Genomic DNA, 15,754 nt, shown 5'->3' with positions numbered 1-15,754 from the left:
ACAGAGCTTTTTCATCGGAATTTTTCTGTGGATCTGCTACAAAATCCACATCCAAAAGTATTTAAAGTGTAATTGAAACAGATTTTTCAATAAAGTCACACTTCAAAATCTGTGATAAAAAACTTTGTGAACTTATCCATAAAGAGGTTTTCTGATTGCGTAAAACTAAAAACATCAAACTGTCACATATTCGCCTTTCAAATCCTGTACCACTGCTGAAGGAAACGCTCCACGGTCCACACCAATCATTGTTTACCTGACTGCAACAATGACGTGTCATACTAATGACCATGGCAATCAAACACGGGTTGCCTATAATGACACCTCTGGGGTAAGTGATTGACTCCCATAGTCATATATCACGATTGTCATGATTGTCATTGCCGGAGTGATTATCACTATTAGGCCATAAGCATGACAAACTGGGATTTTACAAAAGTTAGAAAACACCATAAGAACTGTCATTAATCTTACTAAATATGTATCGGAAAAAAAGAAGTTTATGCTGTCACAAAAAAATCTTTAATTTTTAATGCTTGACAGAATGTTAATAAAGATCTCCTTGTGCAATAAAATAACAATGTATATAAAAGCAATAAGTCTCTATAGAATCTTAAGGTAAAAACAGAGGTACTCACCGCACTGATATAACCTGGTCTATGAGCTTCTTGGTCAGTTTCAATGTGTTTGTGCCAAACGAAGGTCCCCCCAGCTCTAAAAAGTACAAACAGTAAAGTTCAATGTCTCTTTCTCCACTTAAACAGAAAATAGTAACAAATTCAAATATGTTTTACCATTCATTCATTTTAATAGTATCCTTTCAGGGGTTGTAACTTACATTTGGTCCCCATGGTCATATAATTATTTTAATTATTACATATAATTGTGTGTTAATTAGCTCTCAGGATGGCTGTCATATAGGATGGATGGTTGGCACAGAAAGCACTTTCACTCCATCACAAAGAATTAGGTTCAAAACTCTGAAACCAACTCTATCATTGTCATAGAGCAAAACAATTACATTACAGTGCATTAACCCTTTAATGACCAAGCAAATTTTGACCTTATTGACCAAGCCAAATTTTACAATTCTGACCGGTGTCACTTTATGAGGTTATAACTCTGGAATGCTTCAATGCATCCCATGGATTATCACACATTTTTTTTTTTCGTGACATGTTGTACTTCATGATAGTGACAAAATTTCTTTGATATGACTTGTGTTTATTTGTGAAAAAAATGAAAATTTGGCAAAAATCTTGAAATGTTGCAATTGTTAAGATTTTAATTTTTATGCCCTTAAATCAGAGAGTTATGTCACACAAAATAGTTAATAAATAACGTTTCCCACATGTTTACTTTACATCAGCACAATTTTTGAAACATAATTATTTTTGTTAGGAAGTTAGAAGGGTTAAAAGTTGACCAGTGATTTCTCATTTTTCCAACAAAATTTACAAAACCATTTCTTTTAGGGTCCACATCACATTTGAAGTTACTTTGAAGAGTCTATATGGCAAAAAAATTAAAAATCTCACCCCTCAAGGTATTCAAAACCACATTCAAGAAGTTTATTAACCCTTCAGGTGCTTCACAGGAACTGAAGTAATGTGGAGAAAAAATTAATTTTTTTCATACAAAATTTACTTTAGACCCAAACTTTTTTATTTTCTCAAGGGTAACAGGAGAAAATAGACCATACAATTTGTTGTGAAATTTCTCCTGAGCATGCTTGATACCTTATTTGCGGGGGAAATCTACTGTTTGGGCACACGGCAGAGCTTGGAAGGGAAAGAGCACAATTTGACTTTTTGAATGTAAAATTTGCTGGAATAATTAGCAGACGCCATGTCGCGCTGGAGAGCCCCTGATGTGCCTAAACAGTTGAAACCCCCCCACAAGTGATCCCAATTTGGAAACTGCATCCAAGGATTTTATCCAGAGGTATAGTGAGCATTTTAAATCCACAGGTATGAGACATAATTTGATAACATTAAGTTGTCATATTGAATATGTCATCATTAGTGTTGAGCGAAAGTGCTCGCTACTCCAGTTTGCATCGGGTGCTTGGGTATGCACCAAATATCGCAAATGCTTGAGCGACATGCTAGAGTCCCTACCCCGCGTGTTTCGCATCTGTCAGGCACCAAAAAAAAGATATAGGGATCCGCGATACGCCGTGCATACCCGGGCACCTAATGCAAACTTGAATAGCGAGCATTTCCGCTCAACACAAGCCATCTTATTGTCATTTTTTTTGCTTTGAGAAAAGAAAAAAAACACTTCTAACCCCAACCCTAACCCTAACACAACACTAATCCTAACACAACCTTAACCCAACCCTAACCGCAACCCTAACAATAACCCAACCCTAACCCTAACCTTAACCCCAACTGTAAAGAATGGAGAAAACAAAAAAATTATAATTTTTATCGAACTAAAGGGGGTGACAAAGGGTGATTTATTATTTTTTTATTTTGATCACAGTGATAGGGTTTATAACAGTGATCAAAAGGAACCAATAGGAAAAATTCCCTATTGTTGCCGGGTACCAGCAGGCAGATCTTGGTGGGTGCACTGCGCATGCACCTGCCATTTTTTCCCCAGGAAGATGACACCGGGTCGGGGGATGGATCAGGAGGGTTTGGGGATGGCGAAGGTTCCGGGTGTCTAGAAGGGTATCATTTCTCTCTACTCTGACATGTATATCATGTCAGAAGAGAGAAAAATCATCGTAACAGTGAGCACACTTTTTTGTGATTGCCGTTATTCACTGAAAAACAGTGATCACTGTTGTGAGTTCATTTTCCCCTTCTTCACTGAGGTCTGGGGAACTCCCTATTCTGGTAAAGGAAGGTAATGAGCCTAATTATCAGGCACCTGAGTCTAATGAGGATGACTGGCTGAGTGGAGTCACTGACTGGATATAAGGCTGCCGACGCCCTCCTGCCCTGTGGGTGATTTCTCTGTGGACTTCTAGGAGACCAGTCTGATTCCTGCTTCCCTAAAGCTAAGTTTCTGCTTTGCCTGTTTGCATTTATGTTTTGTGTTTGTTTTCCTTGCTTTTCTGGATTCTGCCATTCCCTGCTGGGATGAGCTGAATCTCCTTTTGCCGGTTGCTCTGTCTTCAGAATATTCCTGAGTACTGACATAGCTTTTTTGAAGCCTAGCATCTTCAGGGCCTTTTTCACTGTCAGTCTGTTGGCTCTTATTTTCATAGGGTTTTTCACGGATTGCAGACAGCAGCCTTCCTGTCCTTTCCTATCTAGGTAGTTTTTGGGCCCCGTCTTTGCTCAGTCTATCTTTCTGTCTGTGTTAGTGTTTTCATCTTGCTTCACCGTCATTATATGTTGGGGGCTGCCTATTGCTTTGGGGTCTGCTCTGGGGCAGTTTAGATTTCCCCTTTCTTTCTTTAGGCCTATTAAATTCTCCGGCTGTGATCGAGGGGTCTAGGGCATCGTAGGAACCCCCCACGGCTACTGCTAGTTGTGTTTATAGGATCAGGGGTCTGCAATCCGATAGCTGCCAACCTCTCTGGTTTTCTGGACTTAGCTAGCATTTTTGTTTTTGCCTCCTACGGTGACTCAATCATAACAGAATCACCCGCCATACCGCAGATCCTAGGGTACTCAATAGCAGGAAAGAATTGTGTTTAAAAAAAAAAAAAAAAAAGTGTGTGTATATTCTTTCCTCTATATCTCTGAGGCCGTAGGGGGAATTTTTTTTCTCTCAATGGAGATAAAGCAATTGTCTGATTGTGTGGAGCAGCTCGCTGCGGAAGTGCTGGGAATTTCCGCCTACCTTGTTCGTTCGCATGCTGTTGAACCAAAGATCCCTACACCTGATGTATTTTTTGGGGATCGATCTAAATTTTTGAGTTTCAAAAATAATTGTAAATTATTTTTTGCCTTGAAGCCTAACTCGTCAGGGAGCTCCGCGCAGCAGGTTAAAATTGTCATCTCTTTGCTGCGTGGCGATCCCCAGGATTGGGCGTTTTCTTTGAAACCAGATGATCCTATTCTGACTAATGTGAACGCATTCTTTCAAGCTTTGGGGTTGTTGTATGACGAACCTAATGCTATTGATCAGGCTGAAAAGACCCTGTTGGCATTAAACCAGGGTCGAGATTCTGCAGAGTTGTACTGTCAAAAGTTCCGAAAGTGGGCGGTCCTTACTACCTGGAATGATAATGCCTTGGCTGCTCTCTTTCAGAAGGGTTTGTCAGAAGCCGTAAAAGATAGTATGGTGGGATTTCCTGTTCCCTCTGGTCTGGACGATTCTATGTCATTAGCCATTCAGGTTGATCGGCGTTTACGTGAACGCAGGATTGCACGAGAGGTGTTGCCACCGGTTGAACAGACGTCTGAACCTATGCAATGTGATAGAGATTTGTCTAAGGCGCAACGTCAGGAGTTCAGAAGGCGTAATAAGCTGTGTTTTTTTTGTGGAGATGCCTCGCATATTATTTCTGTTTGTCCTAAACTAGAGAAACGCTTTGCACACACGTTTTCTGATGGTGGTGTTCAACCTAAGTTTCTTCTGGCAATTACTCTGATCTGCTCCCTGTCCACATTTTCCGCCAAGGCTTTTGTGGATTCGGGAGCAGCGCTAAACCTAATGGACTTGGATTTTGCTAAACGTTGTGGATTTCCGATGACACCTCTGCAGACGCCTATTCCTTTGAGGGGGATTGATGCTACTCCTTTGGCTAAAAATAAACCTCATTTTTGGACCCAGGTGGTCATGCGGGTCGCCCCAGACCATCAAGAAAATTGCAGATTTTTGGTGTTGCATAGTCTGCATGATGCCGTTGTTCTGGGGTTTCCCTGGTTGCAAATTCATAATCCAGTTTTGGATTGGAAGTCTGTGTCTGTGGTGAGTTGGGGTTGTCGGTGTGCCTTTAGTGAGGCTCCGTTTTTTTCCACCTCTCCTCAGTCGCATGATGTTCCTGACTATTTGGCGGACTTTTATGATGTATTTAGTGAGAATGAGTCTGCGTCCTTGCCTCCTCATAGGAGTTATGACTGTGCAATTGAACTAAGCACGGGGTGTAAATTTCCCAAGGGTCGGCTCTTCAATTTATCTGTACCCGAGCACGAGGCTATGCGGTCCTATATTAAGGAGGCGTTGGAGAAGGGTCATATCAGACCATCCTCTTCACCCTTAGGTGCCGGTTTTTTTTTTGTGGCCAAAAAGGATGGTTCTTTAAGGCCTTGTATTGATTATCGTGCCCTCAATAAAATTACTATTAAATATCAGTATCCGTTACCCCTGATTTCGGATCTATTCTCTAGAGTTAGAGGTGCTTGCTTGTTTACCAAGCTTGACCTCAGGGGGCGTATAATCTTATCTGCATTAAGCAGGGGGATGAATGGAAGACGGCATTTAATACTCCGGAGGGACATTTTGAGTACCTGGTGATGCCTTTTGGGCTCACTAATGTCCCTTCTGTCTTCCAGTGCTTCATGAACGATATTTTCCGAGACTTTGTGGATAAATTTTTGATTTATCTATCTGGATGATATTTTGATCTTCTCCAAGGATTGGGATTCTCATGTGGAACATATTCGGACTGTGTTCCGGATCTTGAGGGAGAATTCCCTGTATGTCAAAGGATCGAAATGCCTTTTTGGAGTACAGAGGATTTCATTTTTGGGATTTATTTTGTCTCCGTCAACTATTGAAATGGACCCGGCCAAGGTACAGGCCATTTATGATTGGGTTCAGCCCACTTCTTTGAAGGCCCTCCAGAAGTTTTTGGGGTTTGCTAATTTTTATCGGAAATTTATAGCAAAATTTTCTAGTATTGCCAAGCCATTGACTGATCTGACTAAGAAGGGTGCTGATGTGTTGAATTGAATACAAGAAAGCGGACGGCACCGCTGTTACCGTGCTAAGGTCCATGGCTGGCAGCAGGCGGAGAGCTCACGTCCAGGACTCCCGGGTGCTTGACCTCGTAGCAAGACGATAGTAGTTTCCAAGAGAAAAAGGTCGCACTCTGCGTGGAAGCGCTCGAGTAGCGTGAAACGGCCGTAGTCAGCCATTTGACACACTCTCCTTCACATCTCCGACGTGACATGTAATTCAGTGTCAATAAACATTCATCATTATCCCGCAGAGTGCGATGTGTTGAATTGGTCTCCGGAGGCTGTTGCTTCCTTTCAGGAGCTGATTCGAAGATTTACCTCCGCCCCCGTTTTGCGGCAACCGGATGTCTCACTCCCGTTCCAGGTAGAGGTGGATGCTTCTGAGATTGTTGCAGGAGCTGTTTTGTCCCAAAAGGATCCTGTAACATCTAAAATGAATCCCTGTGCTTTCTTTTCCTGAAAGTTCTCTCCATCTGAACGTAACTATGATGTGGGGAATCGGGAACTGTTGGCCATGAAATGGGCATTTGAGGAGTGGAGACATTGGTTGGAGGGAGCTAAACATCAAGTTGTGGTCCTCACTGACCACAAGAATTTGATTTACCTAGAATCGGCTAAACGCTTGAACCCTAGACAGGCTAGGTGGGCCTTGTTTTTTACACGTTTTGATTTTGTGGTTTCTTTTCTTCCTGGAACTAAGAATGTCAAGGCAGACGCCCTCTCTAGGAGTTTCTTTGCTGATTCTCCTGTGGTGACCAAGCCTGCTACCATCTTAGGCGAAGGGGTAGTTCTTTCTGCCATCTCGTCCGATTTGAGACTTGCTCTGCAAGAGTTCCAGGAGGACAAACCTGAGCGTTGTCCCAGTGGAAAGTTGTATGTTCCTGACCAGTGGAAGAAGAGAGTGATGTCTGAAGTTCATTGCTCTGCATTGGCTGGTCATCCAGGTATTTTTGGTACTAGAGATCTGGTGAGTCGCTCTTTTTGGTGGCTCACCTTGTCTCATGATGTCAGGAATTTTGTGCAGTCCTGTGGGACTTGCTCCCGGTCTAAATCTTGTTCTCGCTCTAGTGGGTTGTTGATGCCTTTGCCGGTCCCCAGGAGGCCATGGACCCATATTTCAATGGATTTCATCTCTGATATGCTGGTCTCTCAAAGAATGACTGTTATTTGGGTGATTTGTGATAGGTTCTCTAAGATGGTTCATCTTGTACCGCTCCCTAAGTTGCCATCTTCCTCTGAGTTGGTGCCCCTGTTTTTGCAACAGGTGGTTCGCTTGCACGGGATTCCTGAGAACATTGTATCTGACAGAGGAGTTCAGTTTGTGTCTAGATTTTGGAGGACTTTCTGTTCCAAGCTGGGAATTCAGTTGTCCTTCTCCTCTGCTTTTCACCCATAGACCAATGGGCAGACAGAGAGAACAAACCAGACCTTGGAGTCGTATTTGAGATGTTTTATTTCCGCTGATCAGGATGATTGGGTTTCATTTTTGCCCTTGGCCGAATTTGCTTTAAATAATAGAGCTAGTTCTGCCACTTTGATGTCACCTTTTTTTTGTAACTTTGGGTTTCATCCTCGATTTTCTTCAGGGCAGGTGGAGCCCTCTGCCTGCCCAGGTGTTGACACTGTGGTGGAGAGAATGCACCAGATCTGGGACCAAGTGGTGGATAAGTTATCTCTCTCCCAGGAAAAGGCCCAGCGGTTTTCCAATCGACATAGGACCATTGGTCCCCAGTTTAAGATTGGTGATATGGTGTGGTTATCTTCAAAAAATATTGCTATGAAGGTGGCTTCTCCTAAGTTTAAGCCTAGATTTATTGGAACTTACAAGATTTTGGAGATTATTAATCCGGTCTCTTTTCGTTTGGCTCTTCCTGTCACATTTAAAATCCATAATGTGTTCCATAAGTCCTTGTTGAAGAGGTTTGTTGAACCAGTTGTTCCTGGGGTGGCACCTCCAGACCCTGTATTGGTTGAAGGTAACATGGAATATGAGGTAGAGAAAATACTGGATTCCCGTCTGGCTAGACAGACTCCAGTATTTGGTTAAGTGGAAGGGTTATGGTCAGGAGGATAATTCCTGGGTCTCTGCCTCTGATTTTCATGCCAAAAGATTGGTGCGTGCCTTTCATCGGGCTCACCCTGATCGCCCTGGTGGCGTGGTTGAGGGTTCGGTGACCCCTCCTCAAGGGGGAGGTACTGTTGTGAGTTCATTTTCCCCTTCTTCACTGAGGTCTGGGGAACTCCCTATTGTGGTAAAGGAAGGTAATGAGCCTAATTATCAGGCACCTGAGTCTAATGAGGATGACTGGCTGAGTGGAGTCACTGACTGGATATAAGGCTGCCGACGCACTCCTGCCCTGCGGGTGATTTTCTCTGTGGACTTCTAGGAGACCAGTCTGATTCCTGCTTCCCTAAAGCTAAGTTTCTGCTTTGCCTGTTTGCATTTATGTTTTGTGTTTGTTTTCCTTGCTTTTCTGGATTCTGCCATTCCCTGCTGGGATGAGCTGAATCTCCTTTTGCCGGTTGCTCTGTCTTCAGAATATTCCTGAGTACTGACATAGCTTTTTTGAAGGCAAGCGACTTCAGGGCCTTTTTCACTGTCAGTGTGTTGGCTCTTATTTTCATAGGGTTTTTCACGGATTGAAGACAGCAGCCTTCCTGTCCTTTCCTATCTAGGTAGTTTTTGGGCCCCGTCTTTGCTCAGTCTATCTTTCTGTCTGTGTTTAGTGTTTTCATCTTGCTTCACCGTCATTATATGTTGGGGGCTGCCTATTGCTTTGGGGTCTGCTCTGGGGCAGTTTAGATTTCCCCTTTCTTTCTTTAGACCTATTTAATTCTCCGGCTGTGATCGAGGGGTCTAGGGCATCATAGGAACCCCCCACGGCTACTGCTAGTTGTGTTTATAGGATCAGGGGTCTGCAATCCGATAGCTGCCAACCTCTCTGGTTTTCTGGACTTAGCTAGCATTTTTGTTTTTGCCTCCTACGGTGACTCAATCATAACAGATCACATATTCTCCAGGGTCTCAGCTACCCCCAGATTTTCCAACTCTGGGGGGGCACTACAGCCTTATTCCCGATGACCGTTTTAAAACGGCAATGAGGGAATAAGTGCCCTTAGCGGCCGCAGTTTTAATGCATATCGGTGGTCGTTACTGGGTTAATGGATTCTTGAAAATTTAGCAAATAATTTAACATATACTGCTTTTTTGCCAGAAATTTGGGTTAAAAAAGGAGCACATTTTGACATCAAGTGTAGCTGCACAAACATTTTGTGACTATTGGCATTTCCATGCCAGCCTCCCCATCTTTTTGAAAAGTATGTGGAGCCTAATGCTGCACAGTAAAGGATAGCAAAACTGACTCTAGCGAACAAGCAGCTTAAATGTATACCTAATTGATGAAGAGTCATGCTTCTCCCCTAGGAATGAATTGCCTAAAGGTTGGCAAATATCAGAAAGATATTAATGCTTAAAAGTTTGTGAACATTTCACAATTTTCAAAATTTCTGCATAAATTTCACCTAACACTACATCAGATTTTCACAAAAGTTCTAAAAGTTGATAAAGAGAATCAAGTAATACAAACTAGTTGTAGGGCTGAGGAGAACCAGAAGTGAACCCGCAGAACCACGACGACGAACCTCCTCGGGGAGAGCTGGCCAAGTGGACCACCCCCTATACAGGGAGTGTCTGGGGCAAGCCCAGGTAAGACTATCGCCGCGGAAGCTGATACCCGGGAACAGATAGCAGGAGCCAGACAAGAGGAGACCACAGGGGCAGCGGCAGGTCCAGCAGGAACGGACAAGACTGGTGGCGGTAGATACTACAGGAGAAGACTTGAGGGCAGGAACGGACGAGGCAGGCACTAGGAAGGAACACAGGGAGGTTACAAGGAGGTACAGGAGGAAAGAGTGCAAGACTGGGAGGATGCAGGGATGCGTGGACCTGAATCAGAGGTGCTAGGCACAAATGATAGGCACTGGGCAGGAGGCGAGGCTACCTGATATAGGGCAGCTGGCAGGACTTCCGAGTCAGGGTCAGCCAGGGGTGGAGCGGCTGCAGCACAAGCAGGGAAGATGAGTGGCAGGGTCACTGGCGCGCAGTGCGCAGGCGCACCCGATGAGCATGGAAGGCCGGCTGCAGGGGCTGAAGTGAAGGAGCTGGGTGACGCGCGCCCACCTCTGGAGCGCGCCGGGAGAGGTGAGTGTGCCGGGATTCGGGAGGAGGAGCAGTGGGAGCGGAGGGCGCAGTAGCAGGCGGAGTGACAGGAGCAGGGGGAGCTCGGCAGCAGGCGGCGTGACACTAGTCAAAAACATCCATTAGACTTTGTGATTTTTAAATTGAGGAAAAAGATCCAATATCCCATCTGTCTGATTAGCAAAAACATGTGACCCTTTGCTTTCAATATTTGGTACAACTTACTTGTGCAGCAATAGCGGCATCTAAACTTTTCTGGTAAGTGTTCATTAGGTCTGTATATTGGCTTGGAGGAATTTTTGCTGATTCCTCTCTATAAAACAGCTTCAAATCTATGGGTTTTCTCTCATGAACTGCTACTTCAGGTCCTTCCACAACATTTCTATGGAGGTCAGGACTTTGACTTGGCCATTCCAAAACTTTACCCTTATTCTTCATTAACCTGTCTTTTGGAGAACAACTAGAGGGCTTTGGGTCGTGTCTTGTTGCATTACCCACATTCTCCTCAGATTCAGCTCATGCACAGATATCCTGATTTTGCTAATTCACAATTCATTGTTTTACTAAGGATGTAAAAGTCAGGTTTTGAGGAGATCCCTGTTTTTTTAAAAAAAAGTTTCCCACTCAAACCTGATTGTCATCCCAATGATTGGAAACACCAGACTCTAATTTCACCTTCAAATTATCTGGCCAGACTTGTGCAAGTCCACAATTCTCTTATTAATATCTTGGCTGATTTCTTTAGACTTTCCCATGATGCTACACAAAGAAACAGTGTGTTTCAGGTGTGCATTAAAATACATCCACAGGTGTGTCTCTAATTAACTCAGAAGCTTCCAAACTCTTGACATAATCATATGGGCAGTCCAGAATTGTTTAAAGGCATAGTAATCTTAGTGTATGTAAACTTTAGACTTTGCAGTAAGTAATAAAAATGCATTAAAACATTCTCACTGGCATTTGACATATATTAATAATTATGGCAATCCTAATTGACCTAAAACGGGAAAGGTTTATTCTGATTTCATGTCAGATATTGAGAAAAACATGCATATGTGTCTTTTTATATAGTTATGTAAACTTCTGGTATCAGCTATATTGTCATTTTTTTACATTTGAAAAAATTACAAAAAAGGAAAATTTGCCAATGCAAAAGTTTGGGCACCCTGCATGATTAATACTTAGTAGCACCCCCTTTTTCAAGTTTTACAGATTCTGTGAGATTTCTGTGTCATCTTACATGCACTGCTCTTTTTAGTAGATGGGTGAACACCTGGATTTTCGGGTTCAGCGAAACAAGTTTGGTTCGGGTACAAGAACAGTACCCGAACCAGGACCCCATTGATCTAGATGACAGTGCAGCATACACTGCCTCTGATTGGCAGTAAGATTACCACTGGTAACAGAGACTTTGGCTGATGTGAGTACTACTCCCATCAGCCTATGTCTGCTGTCACTAATAACAACGAAAGCAGGTGCCTCTGTAGGGAGTATTCATTAGCAGGCGCTATAAATAAATAAAATTAAAAAAATGATGTGGGGTCTGTTCTATTTTTGATAACCAGCATGGCAAAACTGACAGCTGTGGGCTGCAACCCTTGAATGTCAGAATTATCATGGCTGGTTATCAATAATAGAGGGGTCTCCATGCCTTTTTTTAAATTATTTAAATAAATAAATTAAAAAATGGAGTGGGGTCTCCCCCATTTTTGTTACCAAGCCAAGCTAAAGTAGATAGCTGGGGGCTGGTATTCTCAGGCTAGTAAGATGCCATGGATATTGCCCCCATGTCTAAAAATGGCAGCCCATCGCCACCCCAGAAAAGGCGCGGCTATTAGATGCACCAATTCTAGAGCTTTACCGGGTTCTTCCAACTTGTCCTGTGGCAGTGACAAGTGGGATAATAGTTGTGGGGTTGATGTCACCTTTTATTGTTAGGTGACCTCAATCCCACAGGTTAGTAATGGAGAGGTGTCTCCATTAATAACCCCATAGTCATAATGCAAATAATAAACACCAGAATAAAGTCCTTTATTTGAAATAAAAATCCACACCCTATTTTACTAAGGTATTTGAAAATAGCAAACAAAGTTATAATCACCTTACCTCCATCCCTTTGAAGGCCTTGTCACCTGTAGAAAACAGAAAATAATAAGCAACCATATACCCACCCTCTATTCCTCCGATGCCCTTGTTCTTTATAAAAAAAAATAATAAACAACCATACTTCTCACCTGTCCATTGAGCAGCTAATCCATACTGTCCCATGACGATTTGGATGATTTGGAGAGTGGTAACATCAGTGACCATTCTCCCTTCAAGCCGGCACACACAGACAGGAGCATAATTACTCCGGACAGTATCTAGCGCCAAGCTCCCGCAGTGAGAAAGTTCACCGGAGTTCATAGCTGAACCCCTGAGAACTCACCCTTATACTTATGTAAGAAGTTTATTTCACACGGCAGGTACCTACCTGGGAGTATGCTTATCAGCTGAAATGTCCCCATCTAATAGCTTGGAAATGTCTTGTGTATAAGGCACACTCGCCTATTGGTAGGTGCCTTAGCAACTTCAAGTAATCAGTGTACTTCCTGCTTATTGGTTGTAAGGTCCTTTGAAGTCATCAAGCAAAATAATGCTGTTTCCTATAAACTGAAGTTGCCAGCCTCCTTACGGATACCCATTTCCTTCCATGTGTCCCTTCTGAAGCCAGTCACCTTGATTCCCTTCTTCAAGGATCATAGTGTCATGCCTGCTCCCATCAGTTTTGAAGATGTCTTTGAAGAAGGTGAGACGAAAGACATTTTTCTTAGTTGATTGGAAAGGCTTTGGACATGAAGAAAGGTCATAGAAGCCTGAAGAAAATATCCATACTCCCACTTCTTCTACAGAGGGGGCGTATTGTTAAAACAGCATCGGTGCCTCTGCAAATGTCTCCTTTCTTCTCCCTGCATGGACACTGACATGTTCACTTGCCTGTCCGTGCTCTCTCAGCTTCTGTCTCCTCCCAGGACCTGCACACGGCACGCAGGTCTCCTGGGAGTGTGCTTAGGGTACGCAATCCCTGTCTCTTAAAGGGCCAGTGCGCTTTGCTAATATGTCCCCAGTCATTAGTTGGGAGATGTCTGGCCCTATTGGAGCTGCCTTAGCAACTTCAAGTAATCAGTGTGCTTCCTACTTCTTGGTTGTAATGTCCCTGTAATGGTGCACTCTACATCTAATCCTGTCTGTACCTGTTCCAGTTTGCCCTTCTTGTGCCTAGTCTAGATCCTGAGCCGTCTGGTCCGCTAACCTCACCTGCCCAGTCTGAACCAGCACCTGTGGTCCCATACCTGTGGTCATCCCATGTTCCTTTACCAGTCCTGCTTGTGCCTGATCCCGCACCTGTCTACCAGCTGTACCCTCCTACTACCCAGTTCCTGGCCAGTCCTGATTCCCTGTTTCCTTGGGGGTATGCTGCCATGGCTGGAGGTTCTGATTTGCCTTTCTAGCAATCCTGCGAGCAGCTTTCACTGAAATTTTGCTTGGTCTTCCAGACCTTATCTTGACCTCCATTGTTCCAGTTAACTGCCATTTCTTAATTACATTTTGAACTGAGGAAAGGGCAACTTAAAAACGCTTTGCTATCTTCTTAAACCCTTCTCCTGCTTTGTGGGCCTCCACCATTTTCATTTTCAGAGTGCTAGGCAATTGCTTAGAAGAACCAATGGCTGCTGTTTTTTGGCACAATGTTAGAGGAGGCTGGGTTTTTATAAAGCTGGTCAAAGTTAACTGAGCACAAAAATCTACAAGGATGCCCAAACTTTTGCATTGGCTCATTTTTCCTTTTGTAATTTTTAAAATGTAAAAGATTAATTTTTTTTCTTGGCTAGAATAGAAAGGAAATGTGTCATCTTTAACTTTAGGCCTCACAGATATCATTTCATCTTCATCTTACTTAACTGTTCACAGTAGCAGTAATTTTGACCAGTGGTGCCAAAACTTTTACATTTACATGCCACACTGTATGTCAAGTTTATGCAGTCGTGAAAAAATCTGAAGGAATCACACTTTCAAGCACCACTGCACATAGTTTTTAATGTATGAAATGGAGCCACATAAACTTTTACTGTAACCGAATCCTGTTTGTCATGTTTTGCTACAGTCCAAGAGATCCTGAATTTTATAGAAAGTTGAATAAAAAGATTTAAGACCAGAACCTATGATCCACGTTATACCTTCCTATAGTTCTTTACTGAAATGTATGACAATGTGCGTAGGTATTGTTGTCATAGGAAGCATGAGAAGAATGTAATGGAAAAATGCCGGAATTACTGCTTGATTCTAATTCTACTTGACATTATTTCAACAAGAATTTATTCTTAATAAGGAACAGACAAGTGTCTTAAAAAAGCTCTTTTCTCTGAATTGATGTCATACTTGCATTGTACACTTTATAAACTCAATATGTAGAAATGTCCACCATGAATTTAATGACACCCACATTTACCCGTACCTTCTTGTTTATCCTGATTTTATTTTTAGCTTCCTTAAAATTAGGTTACATTACATATGGTGGTCAGACACAGAAAGCATCAAAACAGCACACTTGAAATTAACCCTATGGCTTCACACCCAGTTTATGTCACTTTCCAGGAGCCATAACTATTTTATGTTTTTGCCAGTATAGTCATATGAGGGTTTGCTTTTTTCGTTATCTTTGTTCTGTACAAATCGGAGGAAAAATGAGAAAAGGTCAGCTCACCCATGTATGAAGGATCTGTGCAGAAGAAACTTGCTGTGTCAGTTTTTCTCTTAATACCTTAATACTAAAATCCTTCATTTAAAACTGTATTTTGTGTTTACTTGTGTTATCTTTGTCTAATAGTTAATTATGTTTGGTGATCTGAAACATTTAAGTGTGATATACATGCAAAAGAATAGGAAATCAGGGAAAATGGGCTGATGCAAAAGTTTGGGCATCCTTGGAGATTTGAGTGCTCGGATAACTTTGAACAAGGTTTCGGACCTTAATTAGCCTGTTAGGGTTATGGCTTGTTTACTACCATTGTTAAGAAAAGCCAGGTGATGTAAATTTCCCATCTTTATAAAAACCCAGCCTCCTCTAACCTTGTGCTAAAAAACAGCAGCCATAGGTTCTTCTAAGCCAGGGTTTCCCAACTCCAGTCCTCAAGGCACACCAACAGATCATGTTTTCAGGATTTCCTTAGTATTGCTCAGGTGATAATTGCTTCACCTGTGCAATACAAAGGAAATCCTGAAAACATGATCTGTTGGTGTGCCTTGAGGACTGGAGTTGGGAAACCCTGTTCTAAGCAGCTGCCTAGCAAATGAAAATGGTGGAGGCCCACAAAGCAGAAGGGTTTAAGAAAATAGCAAGGAATTTTCACGTTGCCCTTTCCTCAGTTTGAAATGTAATTAAGAAATGACAGTTAACTGGAACAGTGGAGGTCAAGATAAGGTCTGGAAGACCATGCAAAATTTCAGTGAGAGCTACTCGTACGACTGCTAGAAAGGCAATAAGAACCCACGCTTGACTGCAAAAGACCTTCAAAAAGATTTAGAAGACTATGAATTTGTGGTACTTTGTTCTACTGTTCAGAGACACCAGCACAAATTTGTCCTTCATGGAAGAGTCATCAGAAGACAACCTCTCCTTCGTCCTCACCATAAAATTCAGCATCAGAAG

At 42.6% G+C, this 15,754-nt stretch overlaps 1 protein-coding gene across 1 annotated transcript in view; it reads right to left on the bottom strand.

Moving 5' to 3' along the window:
* The window catches only part of LOC141088724 (L-threonine ammonia-lyase-like), a 104,736-nt gene that overhangs the window by 32,109 nt on the left and 56,873 nt on the right, over positions 1 to 15,754 (bottom strand). Inside the window, exon 7 of the mRNA XM_073574908.1 lies at positions 639 to 714. Coding sequence (XP_073431009.1) covers positions 639 to 714 — 76 coding nt within the window. The remainder of the gene's footprint in view (positions 1 to 638; positions 715 to 15,754) is intronic.

This window comes from Dendrobates tinctorius, unplaced genomic scaffold, assembly GCF_039654945.1.
Source record: "Dendrobates tinctorius isolate UK_male_01 unplaced genomic scaffold, ASM3965494v1 ptg000040l, whole genome shotgun sequence".
In the NCBI taxonomy this organism is placed as follows: Eukaryota; Metazoa; Chordata; class Amphibia; order Anura; family Dendrobatidae; genus Dendrobates; species Dendrobates tinctorius.
Note: the sequence above shows the minus strand (reverse complement) of the source record. Positions and strands in the feature narration are given on the sequence as shown.